The 26,157-nt window shown below is 49.7% G+C and overlaps 1 protein-coding gene across 9 annotated transcripts in view; it reads right to left on the reverse strand.

Annotated features, from left to right (window-relative positions):
* SLC37A1 (solute carrier family 37 member 1) overlaps positions 1–26,157 on the reverse strand; it is a 101,451-nt gene that overhangs the window by 55,734 nt on the left and 19,560 nt on the right. For 7 of the 9 annotated variants that reach the window (XR_009563644.2, XM_030835485.3, XM_060297762.2 and 4 more), the window contains 5 exons: positions 21,784–21,973; positions 13,421–13,502; positions 5,348–5,480; positions 4,621–4,699; positions 846–981 (listed from right to left, as the gene is read on the reverse strand). Coding sequence is in view for 8 of the 9 variants with exons in the window: in XM_030835485.3 (XP_030691345.2) it covers positions 846–981; positions 4,621–4,699; positions 5,348–5,480; positions 13,421–13,502; positions 21,784–21,839 (486 nt within the window). In the remaining variant the exon portion in view is untranslated. Of the gene's footprint in view, positions 1–845; positions 982–4,620; positions 4,700–5,347; positions 5,481–13,420; positions 13,503–21,783; positions 21,974–26,157 lie in introns of those variants that run through there. The other 2 variants (XM_060297765.2, XM_060297766.2) reach the window with 2 other exon arrangements.

The raw sequence follows: 26,157 nt of genomic DNA on the forward strand, positions 1-26,157 counted from the left end.
TGCCCTGATGACCTTGCCACATCTCCCTGGGCTGTGTCTGGGGAGCCTCGGAAGCTGAGCGTCATCGTTTCAAGTCATTTTCCATTTCTAGCTAATATTATCCACAGGGCTGTGGGGAGGGGCAGATCCAGGAGTTCCTGGAAGCACTGAGCCCCGCGGGAAGGGCCAGGCCGCATGCTCGTCCGGCCCTCACTCCCCTGCAGCACCCTTAGGCCCTGGCCTTTCCCCCGCCCCCTCCGCCCCCGCCCCCCGACAATCCCCAAGTCCCCTCAACCTCCTCCCCTCCCCACGCCCCTCATTCCCCCAACCCCAGAGCGGTCAAGTCTGACCCAAGACAGAACATCTCAAATGAGCCCAAATTAAGGCAGAAGGACTCAGAAGGGCTTCATGCCTCAAGCCCCCTGCCGGGGTACCGACAAGTAGGATTCTTCAGGCGGCAACTCCTGAAACTAAGAAACACTTCCCGGCTGCTGGAATTTCAGAGCAGAGGAGAGAAAAGGGGCTGGATGTGCCAGCGCTGACCCTGGCCTCAGCCAGGACGCAGTGCTGCGCCCCCTCCCACCACCTGCCATGGCGCTGACCCTGACCTCAGCCAGGACGCAGTTCTGCGCCCCCTCCCGCCACCTGCCATGGCGCTGACCCTGGCCTCAGCCAGGACGCAGTGCTGCGCCCACTCCCGCCACCTGCCATGGCGCTGACCCTGGCCTCAGCCAGGACGCAGTTCTGCGCCCACTCCCGCCACCTGCCATGTCCTCTCTTGGCAGAACCTGGGACCCGTGACATTAACACCGCGTCTGGCTCATCACGGAAATCCCATACGTGGTGAGCCGTGGACCAGACCTTACCTGGGTCACCACGTAGAATCCAAAACTGTGGATGTTGTAGAAATACCCTACCCCAAACAGGGCAGTGAAAGCACCGCTGGCCACCATTCCAAAAGTCAGGTAATACCTAATGGGCAGGCGCTCCCCTATTATGCCACTGGGGACAGAGAAAACAGAAAGACAAATGTGAGAAGACAAACACACCCATGATGTAAATGACCCAGCGACTCCCTGCTGGGTGCTTTCATGCTCTGAGCTTTTAGAACTTGAAAGCACTCCAATTTCCAGTAAATTTTAATCACAATCAGTTTTCAATGGAGCATTTATTAACCAGAAACTGGCAACACCTTTTAAGACTTTCTAACAAAAGTCACTGTCAAATAATAAAACTGAGACACTCTGACATATATGATGCCTGCCAATGAAAAAAACAAAACCAAAACCTTGTCCTGCTGGCTAATCCTGTTTTATATAAACAACAGTCAGTGAACGTATATTTTTAAGAGAACCACGTTTAACTGTCAAACTGTAGACAAATACGAAAAGGGGTCACCTGTGACCTTGAGCACGTCTCTTGGCCCTCGGGCTGGCATTAAGCCGCTGCATCGGCGGCCAGGCCAGAGGCGCTCTTGCCAACGACCCTCTGGCCACAAGCACTGTGATCTGGTTTAAAGGCAGAGCCTTTTCCTTAAGGTAAAGTCTGAAACGTGGGGCAAAGCCTCCAGGCTCCCTTTGAACAGCAGCGTGACGCCATGAAGAGCTCATCTCTCTGGAGAATTGCTTCCCAGAGCTGCCTGGGTGCTCGAACGAGATAAATGCGGTTAAGTGCTTGGCAAGGTAGTGGGTGCTCAATCAAACAGCTCCAGCGCTGCCGGGGAGGGTGAAAACCTCCAGTTTCATACCGGGGCATACATTCAACAGGCCTTTACCACCATCACACCTCACTACCCAATGCCATGTGAAATACGTCCTTCACTGCCTTGTAGGACATGTCACTGTGTCACACAGCTTGACACTGTGACTTAAGTGAATAAAGAGCTGGAGAACAACCACAAATGACTGTGAGCCTTCTGCAATCTCTACATACACTCTGTGGGTCTCGTTTCCTTCCACGTAATCATTCTAGGAGTCAGATAGATATGAAACGTAATGAAGGATGACGCCTGCCTGCCTGCCTGCCTGTGAACAGGACCCTGGGAACCAGCTCCAAAATTCTGGTCTTTCATCTCAAGAACAAATACCCCAGCGAGATCTTCCTTCAGAATTTACCAAAGAAAAAAAAAAAGATCAACCTAGTATCACGCAGATGACCTATTAAACACTAAAGCAGAGGAAGTAATTTAAAGTTGTAAACAGCATTCAGGTCCAATTTTAAGCTGAGTAGAAACTGATCACATACAAACTCGAGAGCATTCGAGAGCTAAAGGAATTATCCACTTCATCCTGCTCACTTCAGAGAAGAGGGGGCATGTCCCAGAGGAGCTGGCTGACCTGCCCAAGGTCACGGAGTAAGTGTCAGAGTCAGATGGGCCTCCTGCAAGCTAGTGCCATCGGCCGGCCGGGGCTTACAAACGTCCTCTAGTCTTGCTAGACCATACTGGGACTCAACTTGGTCTCTATTTTCAAGTTTTAAAGAAAAGGCCTAACGGAATGGACAGCATTCCACGTCGTATCAGGCTCCTACAGGTAATAAAGGCCACGCCACACCTGCTTGAACCTGCCAGCAATGACCTGGGTTAGCGAAGGTGCCACCACGTCTGAGTTACCTGCTACGCTAACACCATCCATCTCACTAGCAACGTGTCATGATGTCACTAAGAAGCCATGCGAGGAAGCATGCAAGGAAGCAGCGTACACCCTCATCCCCGTCACGAGTCCACTGTGGATTTCACATTAGGTTATTATGAAATACATAATGCTATTTCACAATAAAATTATTTAATAAGAACCTTCGTTGGCGAGTTGCATGAAGAACGATCTTTGCCAATAAATAAGCAATAATGAAACCACTTTATTCAAACCAGGTTTCTTAGCCTCAGCACACTCGCATGTGGGGCCGGGTAATTCTTTGTGGCGAGGGGCTGTCTTGTGTCCTGTAGCACACTTAGCGGCACCCCCGGTCTCTGCCCACTAGATGCCAGTAGCACCCCCTTCTCCAGCTGAGATGACCAAAACTATCTCCAGATATGGCTAAATGCTTCCTAGCAGACAACATCACTCCCAGCTGAGAACCACCTTTAACTAGTGTTTTCTAGTGACTGAGAAAAACACACTCCAACCTTGGGGTCTTTTTATATTATTGATGATTGGTGTCCAGTAAAACTGCGGTTTTTAGAACATAAATATTTGACCGCAGGATGGAATGCGGCTGGCAGCCTGGTTGCAGCCCACGCCCTGAGGCGCCTGAGGCTTACGCTGTCCTTCTCCGCAGCTGGGCTCCCGTTCTGCGCTGCACCCGTGTTATGCATTCCGCACTCGGACAAGCCCTGCAGCTCCGTGCAGATGTGCAAGTTCAACAAAGGGGTGACAGCCACTCCATCAGCAGAAACCGCCTGTCTGGGTACCAGACACCAGACGGTCCTGAGCTGGGGAGGGGGTCCAGGTCTCGGTGATAACACAGTCTGGGTGGATCTCAGGGAAGAAGGTAAACGTTTACAGGGATTCCAGAGATTCCCAAAGCTCTGAAACTGTGTCTCTGAACAAAGCCCTCTTTGGACTAAAGGCCTTAGTCCCTGTAAGTTTTGTTTTGTTTTTCCTGTTAGACCTGGCTGGACTGACACAGTAGCAGTAGTTTTTAACCGGCCAACGGCATGTCCTGTTATTACCCACTAATGTTTACCACTTCCCTAGGCCAATTCAGAACTGGATCAAGAATGGGTTAACGGGGCTTCCCTGGTGGCGCAGTGGTTGAGAGTCCGCCTGCTGATGCAGGGGACACGGGTTCGTGCCCTGGTCCGGGAAGATCCCACATGCCGCGGAGTGGGTGGGCCCGTGAGCCATGGCCGCTGAGCCTGCGCGTCCAGAGCCTGTGCTCCGCAACGGGAGAGGCCACAGCAGTGAGAGGCCCACGTACCGCAAAAAAAAAAAAAAAAAAAAAAAAAGAATGGGCTAACGATCGTATGTAACAGGCACTGGGAACACAGCACGGGCCAGGCCCTGTTCTGAGCATTCTGCACGTATTAACTCAGTTAAACCTCACCACACTCCTGTGAGTTAAGAACTACTGTTTCCCCCATGTTGCGAAGGGGAAACTGAGGCCCAAGGAGGTGCGGTAACTCGTCCAAAGCCACCCAAGCGGGCCGTCAAGCCGGGATCGAATCCCAGCAACGTGCCTCTGGGGTCCACACCTCCCACCGCCAGGCAGGACGGCCTCTGGCACTCAGGGGAGGCTCTGTTCCGGCCTAGCGGGCCATCCAGGTGGACACGCCAAGCACCCGCTGTGTGAACTGCTCTGATGCCAGGCGGGGTTAGGAAAGAGACGGCGGCCCCTGAAACCAGAGAAGAGGAGGCTCTGCCGTGCTCACCGGGTGGGGAGCTGCCAGGGCCCTGCTCCTGAGAGGCCGGGTCCCGGCAGGGCTCACGGTGCATCCAACCCCGGGGCCAGGAAAGCCGTCCGAGGACAGTCTGCCCGATCTGCAGGACACCCGGGCCGTGTGCTGGCTTCCACCTCACCCTTGTCTCTGAGGAGAGACCGGAGGACCAGCCACCTGCGGGCGGGGCCGCGTCTTCAGCCGTACCTGAGCTGCGCTCTGCACCCAGCGGACCACCTGGGTCTTGCAGTCTTAGCCAGACCTACCTCAGGTACATGCCAACAGCGTACGCACACAGGAAGGAGTAGTCCAGGGCGCCGAGCAGCTGCTGGAAGTTGTCCTGATCTACGTGGGGCGAAAAGCAACAGGAAAAGGAGGGTATTGTTTACTTTTCACTAAACACCAATTTATGTCCGGGAGAGGTACAATGACGTACGAGACATCTGCTCTCTACGTCTGGGCGGCGTCCTCAGAAGGGAACACAGAAAATACAGCAACTGGAAATCAAGTCACCATGTTTCCAATAATCGCTACATAAACGTTACTCCCATCAGGTCAAACCCCCATTGCTGGCGGTGAGCTTGTGGGTTCTGTTCTGTTTCACATGTTACCCCGGCTTTGGTTCGGGCCCCCCAGGCCAGCCCCACACCACAGCTCTGAGATTGCTCTCTTCTCTCCACCCACAGCTTACGCTCTGTTAAGTCCTAACTTCCAGCTTGGACAAATGCAACCTGCAGATGACCTGCAGCAGATCTGACCACTGAGCGACACCCCTGCAGACGGCACGGGAAACGTGCAGCAGCTGAAGGTGCGAGGCTGGTTTGCTGGGAGGAGAGGTTAGTTTGCACCTGGAGGCGCGGCTGCATCTGACAGCATCGTCACCGCTGCTGAGATCAGCCAGCCGGCGCGGGGACTGCCACCTGTGGAGGAGGCCCGCAGGGATGGCCAGCTTCAGTCACGAGACGAAAGCAGGGGCACAGACGGAGAACTCACCAAATGGGGCCCAGCCACAGTCGGTCCCGTTGTCTGGGAGCTGCTGAGCGGGGGTGTCCCCGGCTTTTGGGCTCTGGCTGTGGAATCCGACCTCCCCCTCATATGAAGCCGTGCAGTAGCTGTGCAGCTCACCCTGGGACATCCATGGGGAGGACAGAAGCCAGAGAGAGAGAGAGTGCACTCAGGTGGGGCTCAGCCACCCCTCTCCTTACAGCTGTCCTAGGGTGACTGCGTTCTAGGGGGATACGGCACCTCTGGGGCGGTGTGTCTAGGGGACCCACAGAGTGCCTGCCAACGAGGACGGTTCCTCCAGCTCCCTAGCGGCCGTCTCCTCCTGAGCACAGACACAGCGACACAGCCTGTACCGGGCCGCCCAGAGACGACTGCTCAGAGCAGCCGGGCAGCAGGGGGGCCCACCTGCCCAGAACGGAAGAATGGATTCATCCTGCTGGACTTATATCATTGACTACAAGTTACAGGTCCACAAGGACGAGGATGAATCTCGAAACAAAATAAGCCTGACACAAAGGAGCACGAATGGGAGACCCTGTTTACGAAGCTCCGGAGGAGGGAAATGGATAAATCCAGGTGACACTCATCACCTAGGGAAGGGCAACAGTGACGGGACCAGACCTTAACCTGCGTGATTTCCCGGGTGAGCGTGTAAATATTTGCTAGGCTAGACACCGCAGATCTGTGCACTTTACTATGTGCAAATCACATGTCAACCCCCCCCCCCACCCCCCCCACCCCCCGCCCAAAACTAGCTCAAGGAGCTCCTTAAGGAGGCATCCACACTTCCAGAAGAGTGCCGCAGGGCAGCCGGGGCCGTCCTGGTATGGGGACCTGAGTAACAGGTGACTTGTTCCTTAAAACACAAGGGGAAGCAGACAGGACTCCATGCACCTGCGGTGCCACCTGGGGGTCACACGTGTCCCCTCCCAGGTGGCCCCCGGCTCCCACTTCTCCCCTGCTGGGCGCTTTCTGGGGTTTCCGCTACACGGGGCTCAGATGAACCAATCCATCAGGTGTGAGCGAGGGCAGAAAGGAGGCGTCCTCAAGGTCGAGGAGGTGGCCCTCAGGGGGAGCAGAGGTCCCGAAGGGGCGGCCTTTAGTGAGCTGCGACCTGAGAGAGGCTGGGCCTGGGGGGCTATGAGGAAGCCTGGCCCCGGAAGGAGCATCTGCCCCGGGGTCAAGACACAGGGCAGCGGGCAGGGAGCTGCACCCCAGTCCACCAGGTGCGGGGGGCAGCCAGGAGGCCTGTCCACCCCCTTCGCGTTGTGGGTACCCCGCCTCTTCAGGAGGGGTCACTAAAGAGGCCGATCTCCTTTAAAAGGCCGCCTTGCTAGGGCTGTGGTCAGCCACGGCGGGACACCTGATTTTACACGGACACATGCCCCCGAGACCTGGCTTGGCACACGGGACCCAGCCACTCTGTGGTTATGTGGCTTTGTCATCATCGCTGGGCTGCTCTGCTGTAATTTAAACACAAGGTTCCGCTAAAACTAGCCGAGGTTCCGCTTTCCAAACTCAAAGTGACACTTTGCAGACAGCTTTCCTCCGCCGAGCTCCCACTCCTGGTGGTGGAGGCCGGGCACCGTCATCCTGGGATCCTCCGAGCTCCTTCCCTGCCCGCCTGAGAAACTGCGGACGTGGCTGTGAATTTGGGATGGGGACACGGCGGAGCCCTGCCTCTCTGCATAAAGCTGGATTGCCAGCACTTCCCCACCCGCCTGATGTGATCATTTCCTTCTCCTCTTTGCCTTCAGAAGTCAGGGGCGTCCGCCCACCTTTCTCTGCTGCTTCTCTTGGAAGCCAGCCGGGCCTGCAGGCACCACTGATGCTGTCTATTCACCTTTCAATAAGGGAGCCACAGGCAGGACGCAAGGACCCCCATGGGCTGAGGGGGACCCTCGAGCGGGGCTGGCGTGGGGTTCCTAACACACGCCTTACACGGAAGCCCGGGAAGAGGACCGTTATGGACGCGGCTCCCACTGGCAGGTCCACATCCTCCTTCACCATGCACGGGGGATATAAAGGATTAGAAATCAGCCCTTTTTGTTTCATTAACAAGCAGAAGAGGTTTTCTGTTTTGGTTTGTCCCGGGATGAGAGGTGCCGGTCAGGGAGACGGGCTCCGAGCCGGGATCCTGGTGCTGCTGTCCCAGTTTCCAACCTCAGCCGACTCACGGGGACTCCCCGCAGCCTCTTAAGAAGCCGGCACAGCGCGGCCCGTCGGCGCTGCTGTAAAGACGGGCATGTGGAGGTGTGTGCAGAGAGCTCCTCTCCGGGTCCCTCGCCCAGAAAGGCTCAGCGACTGGCAGCTGTGTGTTTGGGGTCCACCCACACAGGGGCACCCCAGGGCCTCCAGCTGGCCCTAATCCCATTCAGCTCCCTTCTCTCCCCAGACCTCTTCCTTCATATGAGAAATGCAATCTCCAGCCCACCCCGCTGAGAAGCTGAAGCAAAAGCAATAAAAGGCTTGACATTACTTGGGCATAAAGAGTTCTGAGGATATTAAATGACCACATGTTAGCTTTTAATAAGACTCTGCCGTATTTTAACTTTCCAATGAGTTTTATTCCCCAAACCTGGTGTTTGCAGGAAAATTAAGGATTAATGAAACTAAGATAAACTTAGTTTGTCAGAAAGAAAACTCACCAGGTGAACTGATCCTTACCATGTTATAAAATCATTTTGGGGGTGGGGAGCTAGTCCTTTGCTTTCATAAAAGCAGTCTCCTTTGCAAATTTCTTACACATGTGCCTTTCAACAGATAACACATAAACCGGCTCTGTGGCGCAATGGATAGCGCATTGGATAGCGCATTGGACTTCTAGCCGGCCTCGTGTGGTTATATCAACAGATAACACATAAAATTAATCAAAATACACCAGGCAGTGATTAAAAGTCGATCATTCAAAAGACAATGTGGCAGCCGAGAAATACGGCTGTGAAACGCCAAGGGGGAAGAGCAGAATGGAACATCCAGGTGCACGGGGCTCATACGTGTTTAGAAATGTCTGTGTAATACACAAAGGAACGGCGACAACACAATAAACCGCAAGACGCCAGTGTGACTGGAAGGTGGGCGGGGGGTGGGGTGGGTGGGTGGGGAGTGAGAGAAGACAGGTGTGGACATGATGGAAGGATGCAGAAAACAGCCATGACGTCACGAAGCACCATGTGGGGGGGAGGGGCAGAGACATGGGGGTGTGCACTTACCTCCCACCTACAGATCCCCTCTCTAGCGCCCTCCACCCCCAGCACTGGGCAGCTGGAGCTGCAGGAGACATGTTCCCCGTAAGCTCCACACACACCGGCCCGTGCAGTCCCTTAGGCACCAATGTTTTTACATAAATGTACATTAATGAAGACTCTACGCGCTGAACTCTGAACTTGAGCAGTTTCACCCTGAGAAACTCTTTATGCGCTCATTCATTCCAAAAACATGGGCTCTTCGGTTCTCTGGCCAAGGCTACAGCGAGCTGCTCATTGCCTGTGGGAGTGGGGAAGGGGTCCAGAAGATGCTGAGAGGGGCAGGAGACTGAGAGCCGGGGATTCAGGCCTCATCAGGAGGAGGGGGGCTGTGTCAGCTTCACTTCACCTCTGAACGACACACGGAGTGTCGTGTGTGTGCACGTACGTGCACGCGTGTGTCCATAATCTATACAGAGTGTATATGTGTAGTAAATTTTCTAGGGTTCATTAGGTTGTGTGGGTCCATTTATTTTAACTAGTCCTTTAGACTCCTTTTATGAAGCTCTCGGTTAAAAGAACTCTCCAAAGCATTATGCAAAAGAAGTCCTAGAAGCAAAATGAAAGCTCTGGTGCCTGCTGTGCTCTGAAGGCTGGTGTTCCCACCAAATTCACGCGTTGAAACCTAACCCCCGAGGTGACGGTACTAGGAGGTAGGGCCTTTAGCAGGTGATCAGGTCATGAGGGTGGAGCCCTCATGAATGGGATTAGTGCTCTTTTAAACGGACCCCAGAGAGCTCCTCAACCTTCCACCAAGTGAAGCTACAAGGAAGCGGCCGCCTGCAAGCTGGAAGAGGGCCCTCACCAGAAACTGACCGTGCTGCACCCACCCTGATCTGGGACGTCCAGCCTTCAGAACTGTGAGCAACAAATGTCTGCTGGCTACAGCCACCCAGTCGATGGTATTTTGTTACGGCAGCAAGAGTGGATGAGACAGCGCTCAAAACAGGAAGAACAGACAACCTGGGCCCCAGCACCCAGGAGGTGGTCAGTGCACAGGAGCCACGTGAAAATGGACCAGACACACGCCTGCATATGCAAAGGTACACCCACTCACAAAGGTGTACAGAAATGCACAGGGAAGCTTTCGGGTCACTGTCTTTTTTTTTTAAATGGGATCATTCTACGTGGACTTATGTCCACCTCAACTCTTCTGACTCAAAAATACCTGCTGGGAATCTTTCTGAGTCGACTGGTTTGGCTCCAATTAATTCTTTTAAGTGGTTGCACATATCGGAATATGGGTGTGCCACAATTTATTCACACTTTCAGCTGCTGAGTAAGTTCACAGAATAGCCACGTTTTATTTTTTTCCTTTAAAAAAAAAATTGCAGACAATGCTACAAAAAAGATGCCTATGCAAATACTCCTAAGGGCTGGCACTTCCATTCTTATGGACAAGATTCCCAGAAGCAGGACTGAAGGACAAGCATTTTTAATTTCAACAGGTGTTACCCAGATGCTTTCCAAAAGGCCGTAACACTTCACATCTCTATCACCCGTACCTGAAAGTCTTCTCCCGCCATCACTGCCAGCAACAGGGGCTATTACTCTTTTAGGGGTTTTGCCACTTCGTGGGTATGAAGTGGTATATCCCTATGTCCCTTGTCTGTGAACGGCCTCTTCACCCTCCGTCCATCATTCCTTTGGATTCCCCAACTTCATACCCCTAAGAGGGACATCATCTTGTTCTTGGATTTTTACTTTTTACATTTAAATCTTTAATCCATCCATCTATTTTTTATAAGATAGGGGTTCAACTTTATTTCTTCCAGATGAATCTGCAGTTGTGTCAACACCATTTATTAGATGAACTATACTTTTCCCGTCACCTCTGTCAGCCATTCTACTGTATGTTTCCACAGTATTTTCTATATTTTTCTACTGGCCTCTTTGTCTATCCTCATGCAATACCATAATAATTTGATTATAGTGGCTTAAAAAATGTTCCCTTTTCCACACTTTCCTTGGTAATTAATTCTTGGTCATTCTTTTCACATAAACTCTAAGATTATTTTATTCAGTTAAAAAAGACATTGCTGAGATTTTCATTGGAGTTGTGTCCTATTTAAATACGAATACTGGGAACGGTAGAACTTTCCAGATGGCAAGTTTCCCACCCAAAGCCAAGGTACACACTTCCAGCCTTTCAGGCTTTGTTTTCTGTCCGCCACTGAGGATTTCACGGCTTTCTTTTCCTGGGTCCCGTGTGTGCAGAGAGGGCTGGACACTCACACTCAGACCGGTCAATGTGACGGCTCCCCTCGGGGATCCCCTGCAGCTCAGGCTCTCCCCGAGAACCCTCTGCTTTCAGGCTTTTGTTCTGGCCCAGGCCGGGGGTGGGGGGCCAGGGAAGAGCCCCCCAGAGTGTCCCTCGGGCAGTGTGCAGGCCCCACCTGTCCATCGGCCTCCAGTTAAGAGGCAGGGCTAGCACTGGAGCCGCTCTCAGAAGACAGCGGGGTTGTAACCCCACCTCCTCCCAGCCCTGTTTTCATCACTGTCACTTATTTTTCCTTTTTGCTGTATACTAAAATCAGAGAAAAATGAAAGGTTTCATCAGTGGTTAAACTAAGTCTAAACAGAGTAGCCTCGTGCCACCACGACATGTCACGTCCCTGGAAGTGACATTAAAGAATATGAATCAGTTTATGATTCATCACCCCTGGTGATCAATTCCAGGTACGCAAATGTATTTTAATTTCGTTTTGCTCATGATGTGCTAATAAATGTAGGTTATAGATAATTCAGCCTGTTCCCTGGGTCAACAGCACCGTTACTACTTCTAGTTTTATAAATAAGATGAGCTAAATAAAGCACAAGGCATTGCAAAGTAACTTATCGTATGTAGTGTGACATCTTATCTATCTCAGAAGGCAAAGAAGCCCCGGGGTTCTGCGTTAGGCCAATCCACACATCCAGGCACGTCTAAGGTGCTAAGTCGGACAATCTGCGTGTTGAAGAAAATCTGGGCGTGATGCTGCGACTGTACCCAGCTTCTTACACCTGCCCTAGAGACCCGTGGCAGGGAGGGTAAGGGCAGGGACCCTGGAGTCAGCCCGACCCTGTGGAATTCACCTGAGGTGGCCCTGGCCTGCACAGAGGAATTAGGCCCCTGAGTCTCAGTTTCCTCAAAAGGACACGCACAGGACTGTCGTGATGATGAGATTAAATAAGGGAGGCGCGCACCTTGTCAGGCGCGGGGCTCAGCCAGTGGCAGTCACTGTGACTGATGAAAACTTAACTAAGAGCCGGACCCCTCATCACTAAGCCCCAAGCCCCCGACGGGGAAGCCGCGAGAGTGGCCGGGAACAATGCCGCATCCCTTCCTGGCTAAATGGGGACCCTCGTGGCCGCCAGAAGGAGACCCTCCAGTGGCCAGCCCCCCTCAGCATGCTGCCTCGGTCCCAACACGGGCCCCGCGCCTGTCAGGCTGCTGCTGCACCGCGACGCCCCCAGCAGGCCAGGACTGGCCCCAGGACCCTCGCCGGCCTTGCAGGATCCATCGGAGCCGCAGGAAGGCTCCCGACCCCGCTGGCTCCTTCAGTTCTAGGCACTCTCTAAGGTCCCTTCAACGGTCTCTTCCGTTTTCATAACTTGCCTTTCTCTTGAGCCATATGTGTATTTCCCTAACCAGGAAGGCAGGAATTAGTAGTATTTAAGTTGACAGGGGCGGGTTGGTCCTTGGTACTGATATTAGAGACACTGGTCAAGTGGATGACGGCCCACCCTCTCCTGTCCCATCCTTTTCTCTGTTTTGAAAACTGCATTATAAAAGGTCTGCAAAGATTGCCATAGTTATTCAAACTTCGTACATTAAAAAAGGGAGAAGTTTGCAAGCGACCTGAAGGGCCGGGGAAATGCCTGCTTACTAGGGGTCGAGGAATTTTAGGACCCTTGGAGTAGATGGATGATGTTTCACGCCCAATGGGAGTTGCTGGAGGCCGGGGAACACAGAACCGCCCAGAGAAGCAACAGCCTCGGCACTGCCTCTGCCACCGGCCGGGAGCCCGAGACGACAGCTGTCCAGCAGTCGGCCCCTCCTCCCCCCGACCCGGGGAGCAGAGGAGGCAGGACTACAAAGGTCAGTGGAATCACAGTCCTGGACCTGCGTCCCGGCCAATGAGGAGAAAGTGATGGAGGCGTAGTCGGGCTGTAAATGAACTACCTTTGGCCCTGGACGATTTCCTCGTCCCTTCTATGATAAAGGCTCAGCAGCCATTCAAGCCAGCTGACAGTCTGCAGGCAAAATGATGTCATTCCAGTGAGGGTAAGAAAACGACTCTGCTTTCCCCCAGGTTACAGCTGGCTACTACGTAGGACTGTCTCCTTTAATCTTCTTTTCCCCAAGTCGAGTTAAATGCCTGCTTAATAACTTCCTGCCCACCCATCACTCACACAGGAACTCAGTGTTCTAAGAATAATGGAGAAACACCACCACTGCCAGACTTAGGATCAAAGCCTAATGACCGTAGAAGCAATTTGGGGAACATTTTTAGACTGGATATATTGGGAGGGAAAGTTCACACGAGACAGAATAGATATGTAATTAAGCTTTAGAATTCTGGGACAGTCAACGAATATAACCGAAAGTATACTACCTCTGAAATTATAAATCCCAAAACCATTTTAAAGCTATTAATTTCAGAAAAGAGAAACTAAAAACCAAAGCAGCAAAGTACCTTGCTTCTCAACAATCCATTTTCTCCATTTATCTTACTGCTCTCCCCCAAACTCCCCTTCCCCCCAACCGGCTCACTAGTTCCTTACAGAGATTACAGGCAGGAAATGACATTGGGTGCTTTTAATGATTTCTTACCTTAACTATGCTGATAGGCTTTCGAGATAAGTGAAAACTTGCATACAGCAAAAATGTCAAAATAAAAATGAAGGCTCTGTACCTGAAACACAAAACAGTGGCAGGGATGACATAAAATAAGATAAGATGCCGTATGATCCAGCAACCCCACTCCTGGGCATACACCCAGACAAAACCGTAATTCAAAAAGATACATGCACCTTCTGTTTGTTCACAGCAGCACTAGTTACAATAGCCAAGACGTGGAAACAGCCTCAACGCCCATCGACAGGTGAATGGATAAACGAGATGTGGTGCGTATATGCAATGGAATATTACTCATCCGTAAGACAGAATGTAACAATGCCGTTTGCACCAACATGGATGGGCCTAGAGATTATCATACGAAGTGAAGTGAGTCAGAAAGCCAAAGACAAATATCATATGATATCACTTATGTGTGGAATCTAAAATATGACACAAGTGAACCTATCTGCAAAACAGAAACAGACTCACAGACATAGAGAACAGACTTGTGGTTGCCAAGGGGGAGGGAAGCGGATGGGAGGGCTGGACTGGGAGTTTGGGATCAGTAGATGCAAACTACTACATAGAGAATGGATAGACAACAAGGTCCTACTGTAGAGCACAGGCAACTGTAGTCGATATCCTGGGATAATCCACAATGGAAAAGAATATGAAAACGAACATATATATGTATAACGAACACACACGTATCACTTTGCCGTACGGCAGAAATTAAACACAACGTTGTAAACCAACCATACTTCAATTAAAAAAAAAAGGTGCATTAAGAATCCATTCCAACGGGATTCTTAAATTTCCTTATGCTGTATTTTTTTTACTTAGTCCTACATCAAAGATCAATCCTGTTTATAACACCACTACAATATTTCAAAAATGTGCCACTTTTACTTTGTTAATTGAAACTATTTAAACCATCATGAGAAAAACTAACCAAAGAGAAACCTGGGACACCGATGTACACATGGGTTTACAAAGCAGACAAAAACGAATGATGATTTAGTTCGTAACGAAATCAGCTGCAAGCGACTTATAAGCCTGCTACCCTGGGCATTTAAGATCATATTTATTTTTTACTTTTTAGAAGGACACAGCAAGGCAGAAATATAACTATTTCACCGGCCTCAGTGAGAACAACTCAGTGACGCTGACAAGCTATGAATAAGGCCAATGGCATAAAAATTAGTGGCCCAAAGCCCTGCTGCTGCGCTTGGTTTATGAGAAAAGCAGTTCGAGAGGAAGTGCTGAGGTGTACGGAGACTACAGACAAGAAGATACTTTAGCAAGAAGATGAAAGTTCATTCAGGTCTACATGTGGTTCTAAATGTTTGAACCACCCTATAGAAAAGCGGCCCTTCGGGGAAGACAACGGGTCAGGAGGATAAAGTCCTTGGGGCCCCTAACCCTGAAGAACCCGTCCTGTTCTGGTCTGCAAAGGCCAATCACCTTCCAACTGCGTGCGGGCTTAAACCCGTAATGACCCAAGGCGGAGGCAGGGGCGACAGAACAGGCAGGGGCCGCAGGGGGGCCACGGCCCCCGGGGAGGCGGCTCATTCAAGGCCCTCGATGAGGAGAGGGCCTTCCTCCTGTCTCCCACCCACGTTTCCAATGTTGTGATTTACTTCTCAAGGGTAGCTTTCTGGACTAACACGAAGACTCCTGAGGGTGTCTGGCTCCCTGGCCACCAGAAAAGGCAGGAGTCAAATAAATATTGCCAGCTTTTTAACAAAAGGTCATATTTCAGGTGGGAAAAAGGGCTTGATAGTACCGTGGGACTCAAACCGTCAACCTCCGGAACACCTGCGCTTAGCGAGGGCACACCACGCCGACTTCATCAAGGAAACACTGACTGATGGCTTTCCTAGGATTTTTCTCTTCGAACCCCTGCCAATGAGCAGGTAGGAAAAAAGTGAAACTGAAACCCAGTGAGTGTGTCGTCTATCGCAAAGAACACAGACTATGCAAGTACAGTGGACCTGTAACAAAAGTCTAGGCTTTTGTCCTTGTGTTTCTGAAAGTCATCTGTTTTGGGAGGGGGTGGAGGTCTCTCAATTCCTTGCTGGAAGCTCTCCACATCCCACCCCCTGCTCCTCTGCAGCAGCTTATGAAGGTTCTAGGCCACTGGAACTTTCAACACCCGAATTTCCAGCCCATAGCTAGACGCATTGGTTGCTTGATGCCCACTTGCTAGGGCTAGTGTGGACTGTGGGGGACCCCGATCGGCCCCCATCTGGGTACAGAGCTCCCTTTTCCCATCTCCACAAGGAGTAAGAAAATACTCTCAGTCTGAGTTGCCTCCAGCCCCTCCCAAATCAGAGTCTGAGAGGATTTGGAGCCCTCAGTGATGCTACACACAACCAGCTTACAGGTGTGCCATTGGCCAGGGGACTCTGAATTTCATCATCACCCAGCTCACAAGGACTTGGAAAGAGCAGGTCTACTTAAATGGGCCTTGGGGGGCTTCCCTGGTGGCGCAGTGGTTAAGAATCCACCTGCCAATGCAGCGACACGGGTTCGAGCCCTGGTCCGGGAAGATCCCACACGTCGCGGAGCAACTGAGCCCGTGCGCCACAACTACTGAGCCTGTGCTCTAGAGCCCACGAGCCACAACTACTGAGCGGTCGTGCCACAACTACTGAAGCCCGTGTGCCTAGAGCCCGTGCTCCACAACAAGAGAAGCCACCGCAATGAGAAGCCCACGCACCACAACGAAGAGTAGCCCCCAACTTGCCGCAACTAGAGAAAGCCCGTGCACAGCAACAAAGACCCAACGCAGCCCAAAATCAAATAAATAAATTTAAAAGGAAAATGGGCCTCAGGTTCATGGTCTCCACTCTCTACCCAGAACATTCCACTTATAAATATTCTAGTTTTATTAAGTGCATTTAATATATTTATTAAATAGAATAAATAAACCCCGAAATAACGAGCTCGTCCATATGCCTCGATCAGGTCTGAAGACCCCTGGGGCCCTAACACACCTGCATTCGTTCCTAGGCTGTCAAGCTGTCCAGGTTATTGGAACCCAGCGGCCATCCCCGGGCCCTCGCCTTCTTGTCTAGCGGGCGGTCTTGCATGGGATGCTCACCTGCCCAGAGCCTGCAGGGCTGGAAGTGGTTCCCATGACCGCCCCGTGCTGGGGATGCCGCACGCTGGAGCACAGCCGTGGAAGCCCCGAGAACACCGAGGGCTACGGAGTGGAGAACCTGCCTCCAGACATTTTCAGTTCAGTTCTGGGTGGAGGTGAAACACCTTGATGAATCAGGTCCTTTGGGAAGAGTACTGGCCTGCCAGTTGGCAGGGTTCTCGGAGGGAACCTGCTCTGCAGAATCAGGGCAAAGGGTCAACCTACCCTGCAAAGCGGGAGTTTCCTAGACACACACAGAAGGTATGTCGCCTAAAGAGGAACCCGATCTTTCATTTCGCCAGGATCAGTCCAACTCTACTCCCTCTGTTTTCAAATCCTTCCTCTCTCCTTCCTCATCTTATTACGTAGGATTGGAGGAGAGGGGAAGACCCAGTAGCTAGAGGCTGAGCTTTCCACTTCTGGAAGGCCTAAACACAGCCCCACTGGTCACTTTTAAACCACTGTGGGGCTGATGGCTTCCTAGCGGCCATGGCAATACCCCCCGTCCGGGTGAGCGAGCAGACTTTTTACTTCTGCAGGGTTATCCTGGGTTATGGGGATTAAACAATCCTCCAGAAGCCCTTTCTCATTTTGTAATTCTATCCTCGTCCACCCTCTTCCTTTATCACTTGTGAAGCAAGGACTTTGGATGATATTTGTTTCCTTTTATCCATCTTGCAGTGGGTTGAATACTGTCCCCCCAAAAATTGATGTCCACCATAAATTTTAGAATGTGGCCTCATTTGGAAATCGGGTCTTGCAGAGGTAATTAGTTACGTTGAGGTCATACTTAACTCACGTACGACCTAAAATCCACTAAGATCCTAAATCCAGCTCCGTGTCCTTATAAAAGGCCAGGGGGAGACACAGAGACAGACAGGGAGGAAGGCCACGTGGTGATGCAGGTAGAGCTGGACAAGGAAAACTAGGACCGCCAGCAGCCGCCAGAAACGGGAAGAGGCAAGGAAGCGTGCTTCCCTTGAGCCTTCCATGGGAGTACGGCCCTAGCGACACCTTGATCTCAGACGTCTGCCTTCCAGAACCACGAGAAAATTAATTTCTGTTCTTTTTTTTTTTTTTTTTTGCGGTACGCGGGCCTCTCACTGCTGTGGCCTCTCCCATTGCGGAGCACAGGCTCCGGATGCACAGGCTCAGCGGCCATGGCTCACGGGCCCAGCCGCTCCGCGGCGTGTGTGATCCTCCCGGACCGGGGCACGAACCCGCGTCCCCTGCATCGGCAGGCGGACTCCCAACCACTGCGCCACCAGGGAAGCCCCAATTTCTGTTCTTTTAAGCCACCCAGTTTGTGGACTTGTTATAGCAGCGCCAGGATACGAATATAATCCGATACTTCAATTTCTGCTTTGTGTTACATTTAGGCTTATGAATATTAAGCAAATACAATTAAAAATGAATTATTTAAACCTTTACTTCATCAGTGTTCCACTTACTTTCTGTAACAATAGATAGCATTCTCTGTATGCACCAATACTACAAGAATAGTGTTTGGGTTAACCCCAAGTTTCTAGCAAAAAAAGCCTATCTCAGCGAGGCACCTTCAAAGCTTCCTCAGCGATGTTCTAGAATGCTGCAGGCATTCCCAGACAATTCAGAGACTCAAGGAAGAATATTCTTTCCTTATCTGAGTGTTATTTATCTCGGTCATATGCAAATAAGTAAAAAGTTCTTTAGACGAGTCACTGAACAGTATCGTTTGGCACAGAAATTAGTAAGAAGACATCCCTAATTTAGGAACAAGGAAACGAGGCCTACTGTGTCTCTCCAGAGCACCCTAAAGGAGGGCCACGACGTCAGTAATGTTATCACTGACCGCCTGGTTTAGGGGCTTTCTGCGTGGTCGCCCCTCAGAGGAGCTACAGTTTTTCCCTCTAGTAGTCAATAAGGAGTTTGTGGGTACGTACTTTGAGGTTACATAGATATCCTGTTCCTCCAACCTTCCCCCCGTCGTGTGTGTCCATTGATGATCCTTGCCTAAACCAAGCAGCCCTGATGGTTTCAGGTGGCGACGCTCCAGCGTGGACACTCCTGCTCTACTTAGCAGCTGGCGTTGTACTGCAGGAAGGAGCTTTCCTTCCTCCCATTTATGCGTTATTTAGTTAGAGCAGAATGGACTCACTGGATGCTTGTTTTATTCAATGGGCTATAATCCATTACTGGTATCGTTTATTTCAAATCTCATCCCAGACTGGGCCAGTGAGCGCCCCTTCATTTTTAAGCACTTCCTTATTTCTTGGCACAAGATATTCCAGGCTCATCTCACTTTCCCTGCCCAGTGCTGACCCAGCCTCCAAGGATGCCTGACTGGCTCCTTCGGTGGAAAACGTTACAGAGAAACTGAGATCCAGTACTGGGTGTGCTCACTGCTGCCGGGGTGTTACTGTTCCCAGGGCCCCTCAGCGGGCAGAGAGAGGGCATTTTACATACACGCACACACGACCCATACCTACACAACACACACACACACACACACTATGTACACACACATCACACACACACATGTTTCTCCCCCTACTTCCTCTCCAGTTCTTCTTGATATTTTTAATTCCAACCCAACACCACATGGTTCATTCTGTCCCTCCTCCCCCCGCCACCAATATTCGTAACTCCTTTACCATCAGCGAGAAGCTGTCTCTCTTCTGTGTTATTCCTGACAAAGATGCATAATCTGAACCTAACCATGAAGAAATGCCGGACACACACACAACAAGGGACAGTCTACAAGATAAATGGCTTGTATCCTTCCTAAATGGCAAGCTCATGAAAGACAAAGGACGGCCAGGAAACAGCTCCAAATTAAAGGCGACTAAACCCACAGGACAACCAAATGCAAAGTGGGGCCCCAGGCGAGATCCTGGCCCAGGGAAAAAAATCTATAAAAGACATTATTGGACATTTGATATAATTTTGAGTATGGACTGTGGATTAGATAAGAGCATTATAACTGTTAAACTTGCTTATTTTGATCTTTGTGTGCAGTTATATGAAAATGTCTTGTTCACAGGAAGTACATACTGAAGTATTTAGAAATAAAAGGGCATAATGTCTTTAACTTGCTTTCAAATGGTTCAGGAAAAAATGTGTGTGTGTGTATACGTACATCTACACACACACACACACACACACACACACAAACACACACACACACACACACAGAGATAAGAGAAAGTAGGGGGAGAAGCAAATGAGGACAAATGTTAAGAATTTGTCTGCCAGTTGAACCTGGCCCCCACGGCTGGACCAGAGGCGATTCACCATTTCCTCTGCCCTAGGTTCACTCAACTCAAGACGGAAAGTCCCAGAAGAGAGAGGCCCGTAGCCCACCTTAGGTCCTCTCCTGCCTCCTGCTGGACCTGGGCTATGGCGGAAGGTCACGGGGCTGCCATAATGGGATGGAAAATCCTGAGACTCACCTACCTATCACACCTGCACACAAAGGAGGGAAGTCAATTCCCCAAAGGAAATCAAAGTGCTGTGAGGAAGAGGCAACGCATGCTGGGTAGAAAAACAGAAAAAATGTCCTTCGCAGGAATGTTAGAAGAAAAGCTAATTCTCTTCTTTTACAGCTAAGGAAGCTGAGATCTAGAAAGGTTAAATAACCTTTCAAGGTCAAAGAGCAAGTTGGAGGTAGAGATGGAATAGAAATGAAGACAAATACGCTATCTCCTTGCAACTCACAGTGTGGTCTATGGACGCAAAGCACCGCATCACCTGGGAAATGAAGACTCAGTCACCACCCAGATCTACTGCGTCAGAATCTGCATTTTAACATGTTTCAGGTGATTCCCAGGCACACTAAAGTGTGAGAAGCACCTTTCTATCTCTGTAGGTCTCAACCTTAAAAAAAAAGAATAGAATTTGTGATTATAAGAGTTCTACAGGAGCTCCTGGTAACATTCTTATTTTCTTCTGTGAGTTTGAAATTGTATCAAAATAAAGTTTCAAAACAAGGGAAAGATAAACACCCGCTAAATAAAAGGGAACCACTTGTGGCTAGATTAGCAGTAGACGGGAGACCAGTGGACAAGCGAACTGCTGTGGCAAGAGCCAGATGTCTGAAGTCACACCTGAGATCCTGTGGGCGCTCCACCCACCAGCCTGGGCCTGAGAAGCTGTAAAAGGCGCGGAGGCCAAGAGTGCGCCGGTGAGACGGAGCTGAAGGGATTCAGAACACGCTGCTGCAGCATCAGCGTTATTTTGAGCAGAAGACGCGTGAGTCCTGAAATCGCTTATCTGCCTAAAAGCAGAGCCTCTGAGAAAGAACTCAGCTGTCATACATCCTCCCCGGGGAGCAGCCAGGACAGACTGAGTCTTAATGCCAGAAACGGGACGTGTCCACATCACACCTAAACAGACATTGGCACAACGGTATCCTAGCTCTCAGCTAGTCTCCTAAGGGCACATCTACCTTTCCAAAAAGTTACCTGTTCTCCCAAAAGCGCCCTTCTCTTGCCCCTCTTCCCCTATTACGATGGCATACAATCCCCAAATTCTAAGGCCCCCTGGAGTCACGTTTTTCTGTGAACTCCCACACATACGTGGTTAAATCTGTCTTTTCTCTTGTGAATCTGTTTTTCTGCCAGTTTAATTCACATGCCCCCAATCATTCAACCTAAGAGGGGAGAGGAACAATTCTTCCTTCCCAACAGAGGTCAGCAGGGGAGAAAACCCACTGAGAGTGTGGGTTAGAGACTAGACAGCCCAGCTCTGCACTCCGCCCTCACCATCCGCCTGCTCCAGGGAGTGTGGGACTCACGAATCTCCTGTGAGAGAGCTTCTCAGAGCACACCAGGCGCTCTCAGAACACAAAGTGATCTGCGTGTAACTTGCTCAGGTTTCATTTTCTCTCTGAAAGTCCTGACCCAGCGAGGCCACTCACTAAGCTCAGAGTTAATATACTTATTTCACCCACAGCCCTTTTATTATCCTGCCAGTAGTCAGTGGTCATTTTTCTGTGGGTGGGGGCCAGGATTATCTTCAGTGGACCAGAAACCCCTGAAAACCTCGAAGGTTTTCAGTCTGTCTGTCACTGTCAGAACCAAAGATGGACAGCTCAGCCGTGTTCCTGGTCACCGCTTCCACCACCAATAAACCATTCAACAGTTATGGGGAGGCTGGTCATCCACGTGCGTTTTATCATGAAACTGGGGGCGGGGGCACTGGCTGCACGGAGGCACCGTGCCCAAGGACTTACCACTGATCCCTGGAGAACGAGACGATGAAGCGAATGCCGGGGGGAAGTGGGGCCATTTACGTCTCACTGACCGTGGAGCTTCGGTCACGAAATAAGATGCTTCATAAATAGGTTCTTAATCCTGGGAAGCATGCAGGGGTGTCCTGTGGGGTCTCGCCTCCCCTCTTCCTTCCAGCAGAGGCTCGGCTCTCTATAAGGAGAAGGAGGGGTGGAAAAGTCAAGTGTTCTGACAATGGCACCGTCGGAGGCCCTGGCAGAAGTAACCGCACATGGTGTGGTCACCCAGCCCACAGCAGAGCTGGACTTCCCTGCAACAGGGCGCTCCCACCACTAGAGCCACCAGGCAGGGGTAGAGCATTCGTCCTCGGGTGGGGTGAGGGGCAGCTTGTTCAAAGGTCACTGAAATGAACTTCACATGATGTGTAAGAAAGAACCACTGATTACAGAAGAGCTAACACCTATCCTTCTCAAACTCTTCCAAAATACAGCAGAGAGAGGAACACTCCCAAACTCATTCTACGAGGCCACCATCACCCTGATACCAAAACCAGACAAAGATGTCACACAGAAAGAAAACTACAGGCCAAGATCACTGATGAACATAGATGCAAAAATCCTCAACAAAATACTAGCAAACAGAATCCAACAGCACAGTAAAAGGATCATACACCATGATCAAGTGGGGTTTATCCCAGGAATGCAAGGATTATTCAATATAGGCAAATCGATCAACGTGATACACCATATTAACAGATTGAAGGAGAAAAACCATATGATTATCTCAATAGATGCAGAGAAAGCTTTCAACAAAATTCACCACCCATTTATGATAAAAACCCTGCAGACAGTAGGCATAGAGGGAAGTTTCCTCAACATAATAAAGGGCATATATGACAAACCCACAGCCAACATCGTCCTCAATAGTGAAAAACTGAAACCATTTCCACTAAGATCAGGAACAAGACAAGGTTGTCCACTCTCACCACTATTATTCAACATAGTTTTGGAAATTTTAGCCACAGCAATCAGAGAAGAAAAAAAAATAAAAGGAATCCAAATTGGAAAAGAAGAAGTAAAGCTGTCACTGTTTGCAGATGACATGATACTATACATACAGAATCCTAAAGATGCTACCAGAAAACTACTAGAGCTAATCAATGACTTTGGTAAAGTAGCAGGATACAAAATTAATGCACAGAAATCTTTGGCATTTTTATACACTAATGATGAAAAATCTGAGAGTGAAATTAAGAAAGCACTCCCACTTACCATTGCAACAAAAAGAATAAAATATCTAGGAATAAACCTACCTAAGGAGACAAAAGACCTGTATGCAGAAAACTATAAGACACTGATGAAAGAAATTAAAGATGATACAAATAAATGGAGAGATATACCCTGTTCTTGGATTGGAAGAATCAACATTGTGAAAATGACTCTACTACCCAGAATCTGTACTCTACTACAGATTCAATGCAATCCCTATCAAACTACCACTGGCATTTTTCACAGAACTAGAACAAAAAATTTCACAATTTGTATGGAAACACAAAAGACCCGGAATAGCCAAAGCAATCTTGAGAACGAAAAACGGAGCTGGAGGAATCAGTCTCCCTGACTTCAGACTATACTACAAAGCTACAGAAATCAAGACAGTATGGTACTGGCACAAAAACAGAAAGATAGATGAATGGAACAGGATAGAAAGCCCAGAGATAAACCCATGCACATATGGTCACCTTATCTTTGATAAAGGAGGGAAGAATATACAGTGGAGAAAAGCCAGCCTCTTCAATAAGTGGTGCTGGGAAACCGGACAGGTACATGTAAAAGTATGAAATTAGAACACTCCCTAACATCATACACAAAAATAAACTCAAAATGGATTAAAGACCTAAATGTAAGGCCAGACACTATCAAACCTTTAGAGGAAAACATAGGCAGAATGCTCTATGACATAAATCACAGCAAGATCCTTTTTGACCCACCTCCTAGAGTAATGGAAATAAAACCAAAAATAAACAAGTGAGACCTAATGAAACTTCAAAGCTTTTGCACAGCAAAGGAAACCATAAACAAGACTAAAAGACGACCCTCAGAATGGGAGAAAATATTTGCAAATGAAGCAACTGACAAAGGATTAATCTCCAAAATTTACAAGCAGCTCATGCAGCTCAATAACAAAAAAACAAACAACCCAATCCAAAAATGGGCAGAAGACCTAAATAGACATTTCTCCAAAGAAGATATACAGACTGCCAACAAACACATGAAAGAATGCTCAACATCATTGATCATTAGAGAAATGCAAATCAAAACTACAATGAGATATCACCTCACACTGGTCAGAATGGTCATCATCAAAAAATCTAGAAACAATAAATGCTGGAGAGGGTGTGGAGAAAAGGGAACATTCTTGTATGGCTGGTGGGAATGTGGATTGGTACAGCCACTATGGAGAACAGTATGGAGGTTCCTTAAAAAACTACAAATAGAACTACCATATGACCCAGCAATCCCACTACTGGGCATATACCCTGAGAAAACTATAATTCAAAAAGAGTCATGTACCGAAATGTTCATTGCAGCTCTGTTTACAATAGCCAGGACATGGAAGCAGCCTAAGTGTCCATCGACAGATGAATGGATAAAGAAGATGTGGCACATGTATACAATGGAATATTACTCAGCCACAAAAGGAAACGAAATTGAGTTATTTGCAGTGAGGTGGATGGACCTATAGTCTGTCATACAGAGTGAAGTAAGTCAAAAAGAGAAAAACAATACCGTATGCTAACACATATACATGGAATCTAAGGAAAAAAAAAAAAAAGGTCATGAAGTACCTAGGGGTAAGACGGGAATAAAGACACAGACCTACTAGAGAATGGACTTGAGCATATGGGGAGGGGGAAGGGTAAGCTGGGACAAAGTGAGAGAGAGGCATGGACATATATACACTACCAAACGTAAAATAGATAGCTAGTGGGAAGCAGCCGCATAGCACAGGGAGATCAGCTTGGTGCTTTGTGACCGCCTGGAGGGGTGGGATAGGGAGGGTGGGAGGGAGGGAGACGCAAGAGGGAAGAGATATGGGAACATATGTATATGTATAACTGATTCACTTTGTTATAAAGCGGAAACTAACACACCATTGTAAAGCAATTATACTCCAATAAAGATGTTAAAAAAAATAATAAACAGATGGACAGTGGAAAAAAAAAGAAAGAACCACTGAATTCCTCTTTATCTGGAAGCCCTCCTGAGATCAACCTGTTTACTCCCAATCACAGTACTCTGCAGAGCTAACATTCATATTCACAGGAGACCCATATGTGCCCAGTGGTCGCACCAGGTGCTCCACCACCAGAGTGCCAGGGAACTGGCCGTGCTCCATTCCCCCAAGCTGTGTCCCGGGCTACGTCTGAGCCAGTAACAGAGAGGAACATAGGCCTGGACAAGGTGGCAGGTCATGAAGCCCATCATCTGACTGTGGCTTTGCAATGCAGTTAAATGCACGAATGCCGTGGGAATGAACTTCAGCTCGTCTGTGCCACCTCATTTCTCACACCTGTGGTCACCTCAGCGGCCTTGGAAAACGGCCCCATTCTGTAGTCAGGGCTGAAGGCAGAGCCAGACGGGAAGGAAGGCGCAGGGAGGCCTGGTCTCCTGCCCCAAAGCCAACCTCACGACTCGTGCCATTCTTCAGTTTTTCTCCTATGTTCGGTGACAAGGAATCTTCGGGACCCATGCGTTAAATCACACAGCACACAGTGCATGCAGAAGCATGCACTGTTCCACCTTAATGCTTATCGAAAAGTCACAGGTTATATAACGGTGTTCAAGAAAGCGACTTTTGACTAAACATTCATCTCGAGTTAAAGCTGAAATGTATTCAGTGTCTTTAAACAACTTTCTTGAGAGAACAGATAAGTAATAGCAAATAGCTCCGATTTAGAGGACCTCAACTATTCCTCAGCGCCTGTGTCTTCCCGATTAAAAGAGTTTTCCATGTTCATTCCCGCTCTCCCTCCAGAGTGAGTTTTCACAATGCACCTTGCCGAGCTCTCCCACCCTCCCCACTGCCCCCACCTCCTCTCGGTGAGGCACTGAGGCCCCTCCGCTCCAGCCAGGGGAACTACAGCTTTGCTCTGGGCAGCCAGCCCGGCCACTCGGCCTGCGCCCACACCCCACCGGGGCCCTAACTGTGTCACAGCCGCAGCTCTTCATCCCACCAGAGTGCCACCTGCCCCGACAGCTGACCCTGGGCTGGGTAATCCCGGGCACGCCACCGGCTTTCTGCTCCCTCACCTTCCCCAGCTAGAAAATAGGGATGATGGTACCTACTTAGGGTTGTTATAAAGATGAAATGAG

Source organism: Globicephala melas, chromosome 4 (assembly GCF_963455315.2).
Source record: "Globicephala melas chromosome 4, mGloMel1.2, whole genome shotgun sequence".
NCBI lineage: Eukaryota > Metazoa > Chordata > Mammalia > Artiodactyla > Delphinidae > Globicephala > Globicephala melas.